Raw genomic sequence first — 19546 nt, 5'->3', positions numbered from 1 at the left:
AAGCCACTGACCCTGTCTGAGCCTCAGTTTCTTCATCTAGAAAATGGACAACTGCACCTACCTCACAGAGTGGTTGTAAGGAACAAATGGGTTAATTCATAAAAAGCTCTTAGCACAGTGCCTGATGACGTGTTAATGCACAGTGAACACAAGTGCTACTGGTAAGTTACATTTGAAATTTCCACTAAGCCCCCAGCCATTCTAAGTGAAACCAAAGAAGAAAGTATAGGGTAACAGAAAAAGAATGGTAGCTATTAATATGCATAATAACCATGCCTATGGGTATTTTATCAATGCATTTTTAGGCATGGCCAGTGAATCTACAGCTGTCTGTTTAGAGATATTCATCTTAACCCCAGACCAGGATCTACAAATGCAAATGCCTAGGAGAGCCTGGCAGGTAATAGAAAGGAGTGAAGTGGGCCGGGAGTGGCAATAGGGAGTGGTGAAGACTGCGGCAAATTGGAAAGCCACAGTATCCATTCAAGGGAACAGCTGTGATTCTGCCACAGACAATCGATCCCTTGGGAGAATGTCGACCCAGTGTTACCAGAGGTCCTTGGGTTTGTCCCTCCCCAAGAAAATCCAGAACTTTGGAGTTCATAAAACACAATGGTTGTATACACCATATGCTTATCTGCCCTTGCTTTTTCTATCCAACAGTATATTTTAGAGTGCATTCTGTCTGATCATATATAGTAGTGGCTGCCTGGAGATGCTGTATTTTATTTTATCAACCCTTATGGATCATAATTTTGGTTGTTTCCATTCCTTAAAAAATGTAAAAAAAAATACACACACACACACAATTGATCCTCATTATTCACTGATTCCATATATGCAGGTTTACCTATTTGCTAACATTTATTTGTACCCCTAATTCAATACTCATGGTGCTTTCGTGGTCATTCGAGGACATGTGCAGAGCTAAAATCTGGGTCCCCTGACGCACACATTCCCAGCTGAGGCGGAACAAGGTGACACTCGGCCTTCTTGTTTCAGCTCAGACTGTAAACAAGGGTCCTCTTCGTGGCATATTTAGTGCCACGCTTTTGAATTTTTGTAGCTTTTTTTTTTTTTTTTTTTTTTTAGTTATTTTGCTGTTTAAAACGTCCACCAAGTGTAGTGCCGAAGTGCTGTCTGGTTTTCCTAAGGGCAGGAAGGCTGAGATGTGCCTTATGGAGGAAATACGTGTATGAGATGAGTCTCCTTCAGGCATGAGTTACAGTGTTGTTGGCCATGAGTTCAATGTCAATGAATCAACAATATATTAAGTAAAGTGTCTTTAAACAGAAACACACATAAAACAGTTATACTATAGTGATTGGTTGATGAAAATTTTGGGACCAGAAGCTCAAAGGAACCTATCTGTGTGTTTCCCCTACGAGCGACGATGGTTCAGTGATCACTAATTCAGTGTTTGCAGTGGCTTCATAGAGCATAACTAGTGTGAACAATGAGAATGACTCTGTGTGTGTGTGTGTGTGTGTACAAACATATACCTCTACATGCACAAACATACATTTTAAACTTCTAACTGAAAGTTAGCCTCTCCTTCAATTAAAAGCAATGTCAACAAATCATGTTATTAACAGAATTATTCACAGTATTAACAGATAGTAACAGTAACCGCATTGTTTCTAGACTTTTGCTCCACAACCTTCTCTGCACGTTTAGAGTTGTGAATGATGGGTTCTGAGTTCAGGTGCTAAGGAATTCTAATTGCCATAGTCTTGAAAATAGAGCCTGCTATCTGCTTTTCAAAAGTGCTTTTCCAGGTTTTTTTCCCCCAAATGTTCCTTACAGCAAACTCCCAAGGCCAAAGGACAGACTCAGGCAACAAATACTTATTTTGCACCAACCGGCACCAAGCAGGTGCTAGGCCTGGGAGTCCTGGTGCTGAACCAGATAAATAAGAGTTTCAGGTGACGATTTAATTGTGAAGACAATGAAATGCATTGAGAGAAGATTTAGAAAATCTGTAATAAGTTTGGGGCTGATATGTATAGAGATAGAAAACTGGGAAACACTAAGACAAGGTAATTATTAATTCTAGGGGAAATCAAAGTTAGGCAAGAAGGAAGGGTAATCACAGTGACAAAGGGGCCCAGCTGTGTGCAGTGTTGCCATCATCTTTATAATGCAAACCCTGAGTGTTGATCTAGCCGGAAATACTATATGCGACCACATTGCTTCTATGGGGAAAGAGGAGAGGGTTAAACAGGGGCTAAATTATCATCTTCCACAATGAGAAATCAACATTTGATGCTTAACAATGAATAATCAAAAATTAGTGATATAATGCTACTTAGGTAAGTGGATATAAATGCTAAAACAACCTGCTGACTCGGTTTCCTAGTCTTTTCCAGCTCCCAGAGGCTGCTTACGTTCCTTGGCTTGTGGTTTCTTCCTCCATCTTCAGAGCCAGTAGTGTATCTCCTAATCTCTGTCTCTGACCCTCCTGCCTCCCTCTTATAAGGACACGTGATTATACTGGGTTACAGGATAATCCGAGATAATTATCCCTTCTCCAGATCCTTAATCTAATTTTAAAAGTCTCTTGTCTCATGTAATGTATTCACAGATTCCTGAGATTAGGATGTGGGCATCTTTGTGAGGGGTGGGATATGAGATCAGAGAGAGGTGGGTGAGGCCTTCTAGAGGAGTCTGAACTTTAAAATGGACAGAAAAGCACTGGAACACTTCAGCCAGAGGTCAGCAAACTCTGACCGGTGGGCCAAATCTGGTCCCTGTCTGTTCTTTTATTGTTTTATTGGGACATAGCCCCTCCCATTTGTTTCCACATTTGCTTTTGTGCTACAAAGGCAAAGCTGAGTAGTTAGGACACAGAATGCAGGCCCCACCAAGCCTATAGTATTTATTATCTGTCCTTTACAGAATGGTTTGCTGACTCCTGGCTTAAACAATAGAAAAATATGTCTTGTATTTTAATGATAGTATGAATATTGAAGATAATGATATAAACAGAATATATAAGCATTAGGAGAGAAATGGTTGTAAAAGTAACAATAGGTAACATTTTTGTATACCTGGCATTGTTCTAAATGTTTTATATATTCACTCATTTAATCCTCATAACAATCATAGAAGTGCTTTTTATTATACCCATTTTATAGATGAGGAAACTGAGGCATGGGAGTAGTTAAATGACTTGCACGTGGTCACATAGGGCAGAGCAGAGACTTGAACTCAGGCAGTCTGGCCCTGGAGCCCACTGTGTTATTCTGCTGATTGATGCTGCAGGGGAAAGAGGAACTGCTTTTGCCTGGGGAGCTGGAGGCAGTACTCAAAATAGAGGCAGTGCTTAACTGGGCTTTGTAGGATGTATAGGAGTTGGACAGCACAAATCCAGAGGACTTTGCTGGCTGCAGGGGTGGGAGTCACATGAGGACCAGGGACTGAACAGCTCTGAGATTCAGAGGCAATTTGGCTTTTCTACCAATGGCAGACCACGGCTGAAATGGACTCAGAAATGGTGTTCAACCCTAGGAGCTAGGACCACCTACCTGACTTGTAAAATTATGCAAAATGAGAATGCTGAGCCCCTTGTTCAAAGGGAACCCTTTTGCACTGTTGGTGGAAATGTGAATTGGTACAGCCACTACGGAGAACAGTATGGAGGTTCCTTAAAAAACTAAAAATAAAACTACCATATGACCCAGCAATCCCACTACTGGGCATACACCCTGAGAAAACCATAATTCAAAAGGGCACATGTACCCCAATGTTCATTGCAGCACTATTTACAACAGCCAGCACATGGAAACAACCTAAATGTCCAATGATAGATGAATGTATAAAGAAGATGTGGTACATATATACTATGGAATATTACTCAGCCATAAAAAGGAATGAAATTGGGTCATTTGTAGAGATGTGGATGGACCTAGAGTCTGTCATACAGAGTGAAGTAAGCCAGAAAGAAAAAAACAAATATCGTATATTAATGCATATATGTGGAATCTAGAAAAATGATACAGATGAACCTATTTGTAGGGCAAGAATGGAGACACAGATGTAGAGAACGGATATGTGGACACAGAGGGGGAAGGGGAGAGTGGGACGAATTGGGAGATTAGGTTTGACATAGATACACTACCATGTGTAAAATAGATAGCTGGTGGGAACCTGCCGTATAGCACAGGGAGCTCAGCTCAGTGCTCTGTGATGACCTAGATGGGGGGGTGGGGGAGAGGGAGGTCTAAGAGGGAGGGGATATAGGTATACTTATAGCTGATTCACTTCATTGTACAGCAGAAATTAACACAATATTGTAAAGCAGTTTTACTCCAATAAAAAAAAATTAATTAAAAAATTATTTAGAAATTCAAGATCGCAACATCAGAGCATTAAATCAAGCACAGGGCCCTCCTCAGTATTGTCCCCGTGGGACTGCACAGGTCACACACCCATGAATCCAGCCTGGCTGGGGGCTGAGGGGTTAAGCTGCCATTGGGTACCTCCTTCCAGCCACTGAGGCTGGACTGATTAAAAGGACTTAGCGGGGCTTCCCTGGTGGCGCAGTGGTTGAGAGTCCGCCTGCCAATGCAGGGGACACATGTTCGTGCCCCGGTCCGGGAAGATCCCACATGCCGCGGAGGGGCTGGGCCCGTGAGCCATGGCCGCTGAGCCTGCGCGTCCGGAGCCTGTGCTCCGCAATGGGAGAGGCCACAACAGTGAGAGGCCCGCGTACTGCAAAAAAAAAAAAAAAAAGAAAAAAAAAAGATCAATTTCCAACTTTTCATGCCAATTTATTGACAAATTAGAATGAATACATGGCAGTCATTCACGAGTAAACTGATTTGAAAAGAAGATCTAAATGGATTATTATTAGTCTTTAAGAACTTTAACTCAGTAACTTAATTTCCAAGGATAAGTTACATGGATAGTTTGTTCCTATAACAGCTTAGTGTCCACCATCTTTCACTTAAATACATCAAGACTGTTTTCAAGGTTTGATGACAACCTCTAGTCATATAAACTATATGCCACAAGAGTTTGTCTATTTCAAACCGCTTTCCTTTTGCTTTCTTGCAGAGCTAGACATTCCGAATAATCAATGCTGACCAAACCTTCATACGGATAGCTGCAATATAGCATTTCATTCCAAACACCTGTTAGAGCATAATTAAAATATCCTTTAAAAATCAATCTTTTCTGAAACTATGCCACTCAAAAATCTGTGTTTATGAAGCAATGCTTGTATGATTTCAGTTGCTTCAAACTGTGCCCTCATGCTGGCAGTGAGGTTTTGTGCCTTTTGTTGCCAATAACAAATTATAGCCCTGAAGTTATAAAATATCTAACTTCCTCCACAACTAATGTGATATATTTGTAAGACTTGTGTTAAATAATGTTTGAAAATAAATTCATGTGTAAAAAAGAAAAAAAAAGTGTAGTGGGCAGAACATGGGCTCTGGTATCAAGCAGACCTGCATTCAAATCTCACTCCTCTGTTCCCTATCTGTGTGATAGCAGGAGCAGTTATGACCTAGAACACTACTTCAACCTCTCTGAGCCTCAGTTTCCCCAGGTGGGTGATGGGGATAATCAATGACTCCTTCATTAGGTTGTTGGATTAAATAAAAAGATTTCTGAGCCCAATAACATAGAGTAGGTTTTCAAGAAATATCAATTCCTATTCCCCATTCCCTTCCTCTGACCTTAGAAAGCAAGTTCCTAGAGGGTTAGGCCTGTGTCATGGAATGACTTTGTGAAATGTCATAGAAAGAGTCCTGACTGCATTGGAACCAGAGACCTGATTTCAATGCTGTGTGTGCTCTTGCCTCGCTGTGTGATCTAGGGCAAGTTGCTTACCCACTCTGGCCCAAAGTTCCTCTTCTGTAATAACATGAAAGTGATATGTCCTACCTTCAGGATTGTGGGAGGGGAGGTAAAGGAGATAATACATGTGAAACAATTAACATAGGGCCTCCACTCCCCTTGAAAAGTCAATTCTCTCCTTAAAATTAAAGAAAAAAAATTTTTTTGGACTCAATTGTCCTCCTCAAGAAAATAAAGATAATGCCTCCACGGCTCCCATTTCACAAAGTGCCTCTGAGGCCATATGAAATAATGTGACCATTGGGAATAAAGGCCATTAGGAAAGGGGAGAGGACAGTGTTAATATCGTCGTGAGACGTGGAGACATGTTTCAACCTTCCTGGAGATCAGACACTTGATTTCCGGATGGTGACCCATGGGGTTGCGTCTGACAATTCAGGGCACATGTTTCTTTCTCTGCCTCCCTCCTTCCCTCCTCCCTCCCTCCCTCCCTTCCTCCCTTCCTTCCTCTTTCTCTCTTTCTTCCGTTTAGCCATGAGCAAAGTTATTAATGGGCCCTCGGCAGAGCAAGTTAATTTCTTTATTTCCTAATTAGGAAAAAGGGCAAGCACTGCACTAGCGCTGGTGGCAGTGGTTCAGTGTGGAGAACCTTGAACCGACCTTGGGGTAGACAAATTCAGACTTAAAAAAAATTAGTATGTTTCAGAATATTCAGTGACCTCAGCAAATGAGAGTCTAGGCAAAGGAAGGAAAAACAAAAACCAAATGAAAATCAGAGGAGAGGACAAGAAGGGAGGAAAGATTTGGTTGAAGTCATCTTTCCCTTTCACTGAGAATAGTGGGAGTCAGAGGCAGTGTCTGGAATCCTTGGATGAAACAATTCCACCACCATGATCTCCAGTGGCCAAGAGAGGTAGCTGGTTCGAGAAGGCCATTTAATCCACTGCTCATATTCTAGGAGTACTCTTTTGATAAGACAGACAACACCCTGCTGATCTAAACTTATCAGTCATTTACACTTTAGCATGAATTACTTCAACCAGGTTTATTCTTTGATACTTGACTGAGATCATTAGCTAGCCACCTGACCATTAGAATGGGGTTCTCCAGAGGATGAAGGGGCTTATGTCTGTCCAGTGGCTGATGGAATAATCAGTTCTTCTCCTTCGTCCCCTTCTTCTTCTTCTTCCCCTTCTTCTTCTCCTTCTCCCTCTCCCCACTCCCCCTCCCTCTTCTTCTCCTTTTTCTCCTTTTTTGTAAGGGGACCTTCAAAAAGTTGTAACTTATATCCTGGTACTCTGAGAGGTACTTATGTCCTTCCTGGAAGGCAGTCTCTTGCCTGATCATTCCATCTCTAAGAAGGCTAATAATGTCTTTTTTTTTTCTTTATAAAATTTATTTATTTTTGGCTGCATTGGGTCTTTGTTGCTATGTGCAGGCTTCCTCTGGTTGCAGGAGGAGGGGCTACTCTTCGTTGCGGTGCATGGGCTTCTCATTGCAGAGGCTTCTCTTTGTTGCACAGCGCGGGCTCTAGGTGCGTGGGCTTCAGTAGTTGTGGCAAGTGGGCTCAGTAGTTGTGGCTCGTGGGCTCTAGAGCACAGGCTCAGTAGTTGTGGTGCACGGGCTTAGTTGCTCCGCGGCATGAGGGATCTTCCCGGACCAGGGCTCGAATCTGTGTCCCCTGCATTGGCAGACAGATTCTTAACCACTGCACCACCAGGGAAGTCCCTAATAATGTCTTTAAAATAGATAATTTGCAGTAAAACTATTCTGTATGATACTGTAATAGTGGATACATTTCATTATACAGCTGTCAAAACCCATAGAATGTACAACACCAAGAGTGAACCCTGATGTAAACTACGGACCTTGGGTGATAATGATGCATCAGCGTGGGTTCATTGATCGTTACAAGGGTACCACTCTGGTGGGGGATGTTGATGGTTGAGGAGGCTGTGTATGTCAAGGGGCAGGGGCGTATAGGACCTTTGTACCTCTGCTCAATTTTGCTGTGAACCTAAAACTGCTCTAGAAAATGAAGTATTTATTTTTTAAAGTAGACAGTTCCAAATAAACCCAAGTTTGGACCTTGTTAGGAAAACTCAGTTTTCTCTTTTACTCTTTTCATCTACATCCTTTCCTGCATCCTCTCGGGAGGAGTGGATTGAGATATGGAGCAGGGTTTGAAAACCCAGCCCAGCTCTCTGCCAGTGGTGGGCAAGTCTCCTCCCCTCTGGGAGCCTCAGTTTCCCCATCTGGCAAATGGCACGGAACTGTGGAAAAGTACCCACAGAACACCTGTGTGGGGCTGTTTCCGGTGGGTCACTTTTCCCGTATCTTTCAGAGGCGAGTCTGGAGCTGGGAAAACTGAAAACACCAAGAAAGTCATCCAGTACCTGGCCGTGGTGGCCTCCTCCCACAAGGGCAAGAAGGACACAAGTATCACGGTGAGTGGTAGTTCCTGCCCTGTGGCCACGACTTAGCAGATGGGCCCCCGGGCTCGTGGGCTGACCGAGGGAGAGACAGCACCGTTAAGAAGGCCAGGACTTGGCGTTGTAAGGACTCAGGGCTGTGCTTCACTGCCCCTCCCCAGGCAGCTCACCAGAGGGCTGCTTTTCCTCCTGGGTGGGCCCGTTTGGGTCTAGGTGATGTCTCGCTTTAGCCAGGATCATCTCCTGAGGGGTCCTGTCCTGTGAAATGAGAGGAGGAGTCTTGATTGACATCAAAGCTTCTCAACCGTGGCACCAAAGTCATTTTGGACTGAGTAACTGTGGGGCTGTCTTATGCCTTGGAGGGTTTTAGCAGCATCCCTGGCCTCTCCCCACTGGAGGCTGGTAGCAACCCCTGCCCTCGGTTATGCAACCAAGAATGTCTCTAGGGACATTGCCAGGTGCCCACTGGGGGGTACGGTCACCCCTGCTGGAGAACTACTGCCTGAACTGAATCTCTGGAAATTCCCTAGTGTTGAGGGACACCTGTCCTTCCTCCGTGTGTCCCTCAAATGGGAACCCCAGGGGATGGGAACATTGGTGTCACTCAGCATATGGGCTTTGGTCCAGTGCCCTTGACCGAGCATCTACTTACTGTATGCCGGGCGCTGCCAGGATGGGGTCCAGCGATGAGGCTGTGAGGCACTCTTATTCTAGCTACTGAGCTTTTGGACTCGTGGGGAAGAGAGACAGTCATCAAATAATCATACAGATCAACCCATGGTGATGCAGTTTGATTAAGGCCTTAGAAGGAAAGAAGAGGCTGTTTCTAGAATCATCCCTTCTTGGGTCCATCCCTCTCTTCCTCCTCCGTCTTAGCCCTGCCTCGTCTGTCCCAGAGGAGGCGACAAGCAATGGGGCTGCTTGAAGGACCTGCCAGCGCCTCTGTGTGAAGGTTTGGGGTGGGGGCGGGGGAACGGCAGAGCGGAGGCCTGAAGAAGGCTTGGGGTGTCACTGGTTCCTGCCACTCTGGATCTTGCTTCTGGGGCTCAGAGGCAACACTGGAGCAGCCACAGAGGCCAGTTTGTCTGGAGGCCCTCGGAGATCTCGGGTGGGCTCTGGCTGTAGCCTGGGGAACCTTCCTCCCTCAAACAGACGCAGGAAACCCACACTGTCTCTGGCACCGTGTATGGGAACAAATGGCGCCAAAGTTCACGTGGCAGTTAAACACCACTTCCCACCGCCTTTCCTTTTCCTAGAATAGTGATGATAAGTAATCGTAATACTCAATAATAGTAACTGATCTTTATCAAGCAGCTGCTAAGTGCCAGATACCTTTTTCTCTGTGTGAGAACACATCTCAGACAGTATCTCACGAGACACAGTTTTAAAGACTGCACCTCGGCCCCAGCAATTAAAAAACTTTGAAATGTCTGAATCTCTAAGAAATTAGAAAAGAAAGCAGCAAAACAGAAAGGAAATTGAATCCAAGAAAGGTTGCTGCTTTCCTAGTTGGAGAATCTTGGAGAATCCAGGCTGTCTGAGCGGGGGGATTGAAATCGTATATTCTCCAGACCCTGATGTACGTGTGATGGAAATAACACTGACATTTGTTTTATACTGTATTGTTCAACCACAGCAAGGCCCATCTTTTGCCTACGTGAGTAACTGGGAGTGTTTTCCTGGTGTGTACGGGAGGCACGGAGTGTGTTTAGATGTGCATGCTCCTGTCGCACCCACTGAGCCCCATAGCTGATGGTAGAATGGGCTAGATCCCCGAGTTTCACAACCCAAACCTACAGACTCACTGAAACACCGTCCTGCGGGTGTCCAATGTCAGTGTGGGGCGTGGGGCGCGTTGCCACCCGCAGGACCCATTGGACTTCCCAGGGTTGACCTCCAGCCGGGAATGGATTTCCCCAGTTCAGAATGGATCTCATTACCCTTCCCACCAATGTGTCCGCCACCGGTAACCCTGACTGGAAGGCCCTGGAGACGTCTGTTCCATCTGGTTGAGCCTTGAAGGACCTTCTGGCCCTAAAGCTTCCCTGGCTTGATTGACAGTCAGTTAATGGCACTGCTGTGGCATGCCTCTCTCCCCACTCCCTGCCATCATCCCTAAATATCTCCCCTGAGCCCTGTCCCCTGTGCACTGGTGTGTCCCTGTGCATGTGTGTGCAGTGCGTGTCTGTCTTTGCATGCCGGTTGCTTGACCCAGGGCTCCAGAAACGGGAGTCTTGGTGTTCACGAGGCACTAGCTTTGGTGGCATGGTAAGGCCCCAGCTATTGCGACACACAACCGGGCCCTGCTCAAACCTCTGCATGTGTAAACTCATCTCTAACTCAGAGCTTGGGGGCTGGCATACGGGTCCCAGCCTGGGAGAGACCCTCAGATCAAGAGATACTAGCGTGTGCTAGGATCACGCTCAATCCATCTTAGTTAGACCTGGGCGGCAGTGTCATGGATGAATCAGAAGGAGAATCAGGCTTCTTATATAGGATCTGCTCCTGTGTGACTTTGGCCAAGTCACTTAACTTCTCTGGGCCACTGTCTCATCATCCATAAAATGAGTGGTTTGGACCAGATCTTCATGTTCAGAGCTCTCCTGAGAAGGATCTTTTGGCCCCAGCAGCTGGAACTCCCATTCTAGGAAGGGAACTTTTTTCTGGGGATATTGGGACCCCAAGTTTGTGTTGACAGAAGTGACCCCATTAATCTTCTTCCTGCTAGTCAAGCAAAGCCCTTTGCTCTCATTGTAAATTTCCACAAGTCCCAATTATGGGGATTCTACTGTGGCTGGGATTTTCACAGAGATGACACTTTTTTTTTTTTTTTTTTTTTTGCGGTATGCGGGCCTCTCACTGTGTGGCCTCTCCCGTTGCGGAGCACAGGCTCCAGACGCGCAGGCTCAGTGGCCATGGCTCACGGGCCCAGCCGCTCCGCGGCATGTGGGATCTTCCTGGACTGGGACACAAACCCGTGTCCCCTGCATCGGCAGGCGGACTCCCAACCACTGCGCCACCAGGGAAGCCCAGAGATGACACTTTTATCTTCTTTGAGAGCTGTGAAGGAGGAGGGCATGTGAATAAATAGACACGTAAATTAGTAGCTTCCTGTTCTGTTCCTTTAGGGACAGCCACCCATGATGCCCTCCTGGTGTATAGAGGAGCAGGGAGAAAGCTGTGCGCTGCCTTTTCCCTTCTAGAACCTTTCCCAGGTTCTTTTTAGCCCAGCCCAACTGCCCTGAAAAAGAGGACAGGGGAACCAGCAGAGAAAACAGGAGAAAACCCTCAGGACCCGTACTTCCCAGGGTCGGCCTGGAGGAGGAGCTGGGTAGGAGAGCCGCTGAGCCAGTCTGCAGCCGCCGTGTCGTGGGGATAGGCAGAGAGCAGCTCGATGCTTCCTGGCATGATTTACCTTGTTGGCCCTTTCCTGCAACAATTAATCACGTGACCGCGTTTGTGCACAGGAGCCCCCTCAGAGGGGGCCGATGGGCTGTGTACAGTCTCAGCTGCATTTAACCTGATGAATGGAGCTCAAGCAACCTGCTTTGAAGCTTTGTTCTGCAGTCGGTTTGAAGTATTCCCGGTGGGTTTTGCGCATTCCTTACTTGTCTTCCATAGGAGACTTCAGAAAACTGGTCCTGAGAAAGGAAAAATTGCAACTATAAAAAGAGGCACTAAAACCATCAGAAGAAGGGTTGTAGTGATTTAGCTTGAAGAAAGCTGCTTGTCAAACATAAGCAGCAGCAAGACTGTCGTGTACAGCAGGGCAGGCTGTGCACTGCACAACTCCATGGATTCACTATGATGTAAATGACATCCTGGTGTTGTACAGTGTGGCAGTTCTCAGTGGCAATGATGTCACATAGATGAGCAGGCCCTATCTAGGAAAAAGTGGCCTTCCTAGGTGATGTCCTTACAGATGTCCCAGCTATAAGAGAGCTCAGACATTTGTTTCTCTTCTGAAATCCTTGAGTAAATCTGGACATTAGCATTGGGGGTCTCAGATGGATAGGTGATAGGATAGGAGAGAACCCGTGTGTTAAGGGCAGAATTTTGTGACAACCTCTGTCTATGGCAGAGCTGTCAGTGTCTACGTCACATTCTCCAATAACTAGATGTGAATGAATTTTAGGGTGAGCTGGAAAAGCAGCTTCTACAAGCAAACCCCATCCTGGAGGCTTTCGGCAACGCCAAAACTGTCAAGAACGACAACTCCTCACGATTTGTAAGTAGGAAAGCCACATGGGTTTTCTGGAAAAGACTTGGGTGCCCTGGTGTCCCCTCCTGCCTGAGAATGCAGAGTATGTGTGTGCAGGGACGTCTGAGGCTGAAGGGATGGAGGTGTGCATTGCAACAGCATTTTGCTCTGCATCTCCAGTCCTGTCTTGACCTTACAACCCTGCAAGTGTTCCAGCCACTCCCTCCCTCATTCATTCACTCACTATTCATTCAACAAATATTCATTCAGCATCTGCTTGCTAGGCTCCCTGTTAGAATTTGACATTCATAATTCATTCAGTAAATATTTACTGAGCACCTATTAAGTGCTAGACACTTACACCCAATACTCATTTATTTATTCAGCAAAACATGCATTGAGTACCTACTATGTACCAAGCACATGCAAATTTCAATAAGCATTTATTATGCACCCACTGTATACAATCATTCTGGCAGGCAATTTTACACACACCATTCTCTCTCTCTCTCTCTTCGTTTGGCTCATTTTCATTAAGCGCCTACTGTATAGCAGACCCTGAACTAGACAGCAAACAATTCAGATGTGGTTCCAGGCTTCACAAAGCTTGTGGCCTAGTTGGGGAGCCAATAGTCAATGATGCAGGACTTCCCACACAGGCTTTCCCAGGTTCCAAGGGCCCCCCCACTTTCTCACCTGAGCCTAATGGGGGAAGGAGAACTCTGAACACAGGTGGTTGATGACACTTACACAAAAATTATCTTGTTGTACAAAAGAAGTGGGGGCCTCCACTCCATAGGAGAGTCAGAAAGATACTTTTTTTTTAAGAGGAATGATGCTTTTTTAAAAAATTATTTTGTTTATTTATTTTTGGCTGTGTTGGGGTTTTGTTGCTGTGCGTGGGCTTCCTCTAGTTGAGGCGAGCAGGGGCTAATCTTTGTTGCGGGGCTTGGGCTTCTCATTGCGGTGGCTTTTCTCGTTGTGGAGCGTGGGCTCTAGGCTCACAGGCTTCAGTAGTTGTGGCATGAGGGCTCAGTATTTATGGCTTGCGGGTTCTAGAGTGCAGGCTCAGTAGTTGTGGCACATGGGCCTCGTTTTGCTCCGCAGCATGTGGGATCTTCCCGGACCAGGGCTTGAACCCGTGTCCCCTGCATTGGCAGATGGATTCTTAACCACTGCGCCACCTGGGAAGCCCAGAAAGATACTTTGATGAGGAAATTTGGAGGAAAGACTGCATCTGAATTCCACTAGTGAGGAGGCCCCTGCTGATTTGTGGGTGCCCCTCTGAACTGTCAGTCACCAGATGGGACCCTGTGAAAAACTCTTTGTAGAAACCTCTGCCCCGCCCACGTAGAGCTGCTCTGTGGGTATCTCTGTGTCCTGCATATTCACACGCATGGGCCCCAGCCTTGTCAACCCCAAGACGCACTTCTTATTACAAGTAATTATGCGGTGTTCCCTTTCCTTCCCTGAAAAATTAGAGTCATAGATAACATCACCTACTACACACATCAGATTAAAAAAAAAAATAGCACAATGCCCTTGCTATAATATGAAGGAGAAATAAAACAATTCATAATTAAAATGTGCATTTCAGCATATCAGTTCTTGGGCCAGACCACATATGAAGACACAATGAACTAGTCAGACACTTGCATTTATATCCAGAATCACTGTGACCTTGACAGCTACAAATGCAGGCTGAGACAAGGGGGAGTTCGTCTGGGGACTGAAGCCATGGGATGGGATTTTCCAGAATGATGACATAGTCTTTGGAAAGCTCTGAACCAAAGAACAATTTGCTCTCGAGTTACATGGATATGACATTCCTACATGAGAACAACATTAACATTTTTTGTGTGTTTTTATCTAAAACACCATTGGGGTCTAGGCTCAGCTAATTATAAACAGGTTTTTCACCTCCGTGAGTGTCAGGTGGGACATTTGAAAGTCATAGGGTAAGCGGCTAATGCTTGGTGTCTGGGACTCTCTCGGTCATTGCAGGATGCCCAGCATCCTTGGCCCCTGTCCACTAAGAGCAGTAGCTGCCACCGTCATGTAACAATTCCAGTCCCTCCCCCAGATTTCCAAAATCCCCGTGGGGTTTGTGTTGGCTGCACCAAGAAGCACTGCATTTGTGCGTTGTAACCCAGTGCAGAGTTTCTAGGATGTCAGTAAATGAGAGCAAATTCAAAGTGAGTCCCTGCCATGTCCCCACTCACTGGTGCCCCAGGTCTTCTCGGGAGGAAGGCAAGATGGCTCCAGGACCAGCAGGCTCCTCTGTTACGGTTGCAATAACGTTCATTGTCCTGAATCATTCTACTGTCTGCCTCGCTTCCTGATGGAGAAAGAGGGAGGGTTTTGTCGAGGCCCAAGCAAGCCTAGGGGACGGTGCCTCCCACCACGTAATCACGGGTGGGGGAGGGCGGTAAGGATACGATCCTTTGTCAGCTGTTAAGAAAGCAGGAAAAGGGCCGGTGCTGCCAGTGGCGGGACCTGGCTGTCCTGGGTTCTGTGGTTCGGCTGAGGCAGAAGGCAGGTGGATTGGCATCTTTTCCAAGTGGAGAGATCTGATGGGCCACGGGGCTGGGGGCATGGCCCAGCCCTGCCTACAGAGCCTCCTACGCAGGGCCTGCTCAGATAGCGCGGCTCCCTGGCATCACTGTTCATGCTCACCTGCCCCAAAGAAGCGGTTTAATTCGCAACTGGATGAACTTGGGCTTGATTGATCATGGAGGCCCAGCGTGTTTCTGGGCAGTGGGGCAGCGGGGGAGGCCTCCAGCCACTGGGTGTGGCAAATGTGCCTTCTACTCATGCCTCTACCTCTTAGGAGCACTACCACACTGGGCAGGTCCCACTAGCTTTCTTGGCCTCAGTTTCCCCACCTTTAAAATGGAGAGAGCTATGATGGGCTGAGGGTCATTGCAAGAGCAAGTGAAATTGATTTGAGAAAGTGTTTTCTAAGTTCCTCTGTCGCCATAAGGCCCTCGATCTTCCCAGCTCAGGAGATGCTGACCTGTGAGATTCTTGAGTGTTTGCAAGAAGCTCTCTCTGGTTTTCTTCTTTTTCCCTTGAATGCTCCCTGACTCCTCTCTCCCCACTTGCCTGCAGCATGAGGGTGAGGGGCTGCGGCTGGGGAACCCATCATGAACTGTGTTTTCCTGTTGGCAGGGTAAATTTATCCGCATCAACTTTGACGTCACGGGTTACATCGTGGGAGCCAACATTGAGACATGTATCCTTTGCTGAGCCTGGGCCACCTGGGACTCCCACCCTTGGTCCCACCAACCTCCTGCCCAGAGCCTGAGGGGGGCACAAGGGCCACCCCTCTCTCCCCAGGCGCTTGGGTACCATCCAGAACGAATCTCCCCTGGGGTTGTTTTCCCCTAACAGCAAGCCTTGTAGTGTGGTGGTCCCCAGGTTTGGGGACCTCAAGCAGCCTGTGTTTGATTCTGAGTGGACCTCTCCCTAGCTGAGCAACCTTGGGCTAGTTACTCAACCTCTCTGTGCCTCGTCAGTGAAATGGGGATGATGATAATACCTGCTTCATAGAGGTGTCGTGAGAATCAAGTGAATTCATTCATGTAAAGCTCTTAGAACCGTGACAGAATAAGGGCTGGTTGAGCATCGGCTATCGTGAGAACTTCGCTTCATCCTTTTCGAGCCAGGGTCCAAGGCTAAACCCGGATCCCTTGTCCTTCTTAGGAACAGGGCGGCTTCAGCCCACAGACAGGACATCAATGGAAACAGGACTTTCCCAGAGGAACAGCCTGCTTCTGGCAAAGCAAGCAGGAAGCTGTTTCTGTAAATCTAAGGAATCAGAATCCCACCAGCCCACCAGTGCCACCTGTGCTCCTTAGCACCCCAGAGGGGGCTCAGGGCGTGGCTGGGGTCAACTGACTAGGCCCCATCCCCACCTCCCAGAGCTGGGCAGGGATTAAATGAGATACAGCCAAAGACACCCATATTCTCCTACGGGGGGATAAGGAGACCATAAATAGCCTTGTGTGGGCTCAGAACGGGTATGGCCACCAGCTGAGTTCTGGTTTTCAGAAGTTTCTGGATTTGGGAATTGCAGATGAGAGTTTGTGACCCTGTATAATAAGAGGCTTTGGGAGGAGAAATTAGTCTACATGACCTGACATGACAGAGCGGGGGTGGGGGACACAGTCTAATCCAATGGATTTGGGAGCACAGAGAAGTGATCATTCATTCTTCAGTGGTTAGGGTTTTGCAGATTTTGTCATAGTCAAGTAGAGCCTGGTTCTTACATGAAATCAAGAACCAGGGTACCTGGTACATGAAATCATGTACCAGGGAAATCCAGGGTACCTGGTACATGAAATCATGTACCAGGGAAATCCACCTGGTACAAGAGCCCAACCACCCATGTGCCTCCCTACCATCCCCTCCCCCCATGGCAGAACAGCTCTCCTTAGATTGATTAGTGGGTCATGTTTACAGTCTCCTGAGGCTAGACAGCTAGGCAGCTGGGTCACGGTCACTCAGCCAGCCAGAACTGGTACCCAGCTCTCGAAGCCCAGCCCCTTGTCTGGGGTGGTTTTGGCTACCGCAGACACTTGGCGTTGTCACTTCCTAGCTCTGTGCTCCTGGGAAATTGAGCCTTCCCCGAGCTTCCCTGGGCCTCAGTTTCCCTATATTGAAAATGCAAATAATATTCGCACTTAGCTTCTAGGATAGTTTGTGAGGTGTAAATGAGAAAATGCACGTCAAACATTTAGCACAGGGATTAACGAATCATAGAGGGTGTAATTATTTTTACTCTGTAATATCTAAAGACAGCTCACTCTGCAGAAGAGGAGTTGGTGACGGCTGCTGGGGAAACATCTCATTTCATGCCCCTCCCATAAGTCTTTCATCCTGGAGTCCTTTGACTCCTGTCTTTTTATGCTTTTTTTCCCCCACTCTGTTCCCCTCACTTCTCCCCGGCACTGGGGCCTGCCAGCAGCACCCAGTGGTCTCTTTTGGATCTGTGAGCCAGAACTGGAAGGTCAACTCATGTGGACCAGGCGTGGATGGCTTGACTCTGCCCCAGCAATCAGACTCTTCAGAACACTCCAGGGAACCTCTCCCGGGTCCTGGAGATTTCCCCTCCAGCAGCTGGTGTGACAAGGATTGGGGAGGAAGGTCATGTTCCCACAAGAGGTACACGTGGTATCCCTGGGATTCTTAACTCCTCCCAAACCAGATCTGCTAGAAAAGTCACGGGCGATTCGCCAAGCCAGAGACGAGAGGACGTTCCACATCTTTTACTATCTGATTGCTGGAGCCAAGGAGAAGATGAGAAGTAAGTGATGAGCAAGGACGTGTGTTGGGAGATCTCAGCCCTCCCTTTCATCATGATCCAGGGTTAATCGATCAGCCGTTAACACAGAGTCTGAGATCCTGCCAGGGAAAGAGCTACACATCTCTGGGCAGCATCTCCTTTGTGTGAGTGAGTGTGGCTTCTGTTCAGTCATTCTCATTTACTGAGCACCTACTATGTGACATAGTAGATGTCCATTTCAGTTAGGCATTAAATAATTCATTAATCAAGCCCAGTTAGACTGGACGGCATCAAGTCCAAATAGACACAATCTGTGCCTTCCAGGAAGGGAGAAAGACAATTGCCATATTTGCACGTTTACAAAAGTTGCAGGTATTTAAGAGGCATTCTGATTGTATAAGGAATTTGGAAGGGCAGTGGAACCAAGCACTTTTCATTATTCCTGTTTTGAAAATAACTTTGAATTGACCTTTTTGTAGGGCAGGGGTCACCTATATTTTTCTGTAAGGAACCAGATAGTAAATCTCTTAGGTTCTGTAGGCCACACGGTTTTTGTCACAACTACTCAGCTCTGATGTTGTAATGCAGAAGCAGCCATAGGCAATGCCTAAACCAATGGGCAAAGCTATGCAATAGAATTTTATTTACAAAAACAGGAATGTGCTGTAGTTTGCTGCCCTCTGTTGTAAGGAAAATATTTTTCACATAAAAACTATATACTGTATACCAGACTCCAATAGGAAATTATACATTCTAGGCGTGTAGAAGAGTTAATCTACTAACTGCAAAGAATATATAAATCACAGCTGAATAAAGGAGTATACCAGTCAATACAAGTACATAGTATGGTCTACATTCTAGTAATAAGTTTAAGTCCTAAATTTTAGGAGAACAGTACAAATTTTGCTTCCCATCAGTTTTGTGACCCGGGGTTAGTTATTTTGCTTAGAAAATTACCAAAAGGATGTGTGGGCTGGTACCTTTGCTGTGATGAGGTGTATTGCAATGTTCCACCACTAGGGGGAGCAGCGTTCCTTATTTAATCTTGTTGCTTGGCATCTGGAGCAATTTTGGATAAAAGAGGGGAGGCGGAATGGATGTTAGTGGCACATAGTTAAATTAGCAGATATAGTGCAGACACGATGGCGTGGCCCAGAGGGAAGCGTTTATATTTTTCTTCCACCTCTTTGGCACCAAAGTCAACAATTTTGTTGTTTGGTAACCTGGGTTCCAGTTTTGTGCTCTGCCTCCAGTCTCCCAGAAATCAAGAGAGGATAAAATCAACAACTGAGATCCCTAGGAACCACTTGTATGCTTGATGATAGATCTGGGAAGAGGTTAGGCTTTTAGGGGGAGTCAAATATTTCCACATGTATCCATGGTCTGGATAATGAAATCTTGGCAAAGACTCAAATCCTTGTGACTTTAATCAGGCATTTCAGTTAATCCAAAGGCTTAATTGGTGTCTCGGGTCAACTTAACCTCAACTTTATCAAGTAGCTTCCTAGTGACTTGACCCAGGAAAACCCTTTGTTTAAAAAGAAGAGCATCTTGCTGAATTCCCTCCAAAAGTATAATCAAATCCAGCCTAATTAAAGATTGATCTGGAAGAGGACACTTGATATATTGGACAGTGTCATAAAAGCAAATAGTATAAGAAAAAAAGAAGGAATTATAAATTTGGGAGAGAAAGGGATGAATAACAACAAAGGAATGTAACTACAGAGTATGACTTTTCAGAGAATAATATTTGATAGATGTCATAAACAAGGAGTTGACAAATGTTTTTACTAAAGGGCCAGATAGTCCATATCTTAGGCT

General features: G+C 46.2%; 1 protein-coding gene across 6 annotated transcripts in view; it reads left to right on the top strand.

The window, feature by feature from the left end:
- The window catches only part of MYH11 (myosin heavy chain 11), a 127741-nt gene that overhangs the window by 56419 nt on the left and 51776 nt on the right, over nt 1–19546 (top strand). For 4 of the 6 annotated variants that reach the window (XM_060122538.1, XM_060122541.1, XM_060122540.1 and 1 more), the window contains exons 5-9: nt 8150–8252; nt 9874–9894; nt 12373–12465; nt 15610–15673; nt 17648–17746. In XM_060122538.1, the coding sequence (XP_059978521.1) occupies nt 8150–8252; nt 9874–9894; nt 12373–12465; nt 15610–15673; nt 17648–17746 (380 nt within the window). The remainder of the gene's footprint in view (nt 1–8149; nt 8253–9873; nt 9895–12372; nt 12466–15609; nt 15674–17647; nt 17747–19546) is intronic. The other 2 variants (XM_060122539.1, XM_060122543.1) reach the window with 1 other exon arrangement.

Source organism: Lagenorhynchus albirostris, chromosome 15 (assembly GCF_949774975.1).
Source record: "Lagenorhynchus albirostris chromosome 15, mLagAlb1.1, whole genome shotgun sequence".
Taxonomy (NCBI): Eukaryota; Metazoa; Chordata; class Mammalia; order Artiodactyla; family Delphinidae; genus Lagenorhynchus; species Lagenorhynchus albirostris.
The sequence above is the reverse complement of the archived record's forward strand: the minus strand, read 5'-3'. Positions and strand labels throughout refer to the sequence as shown.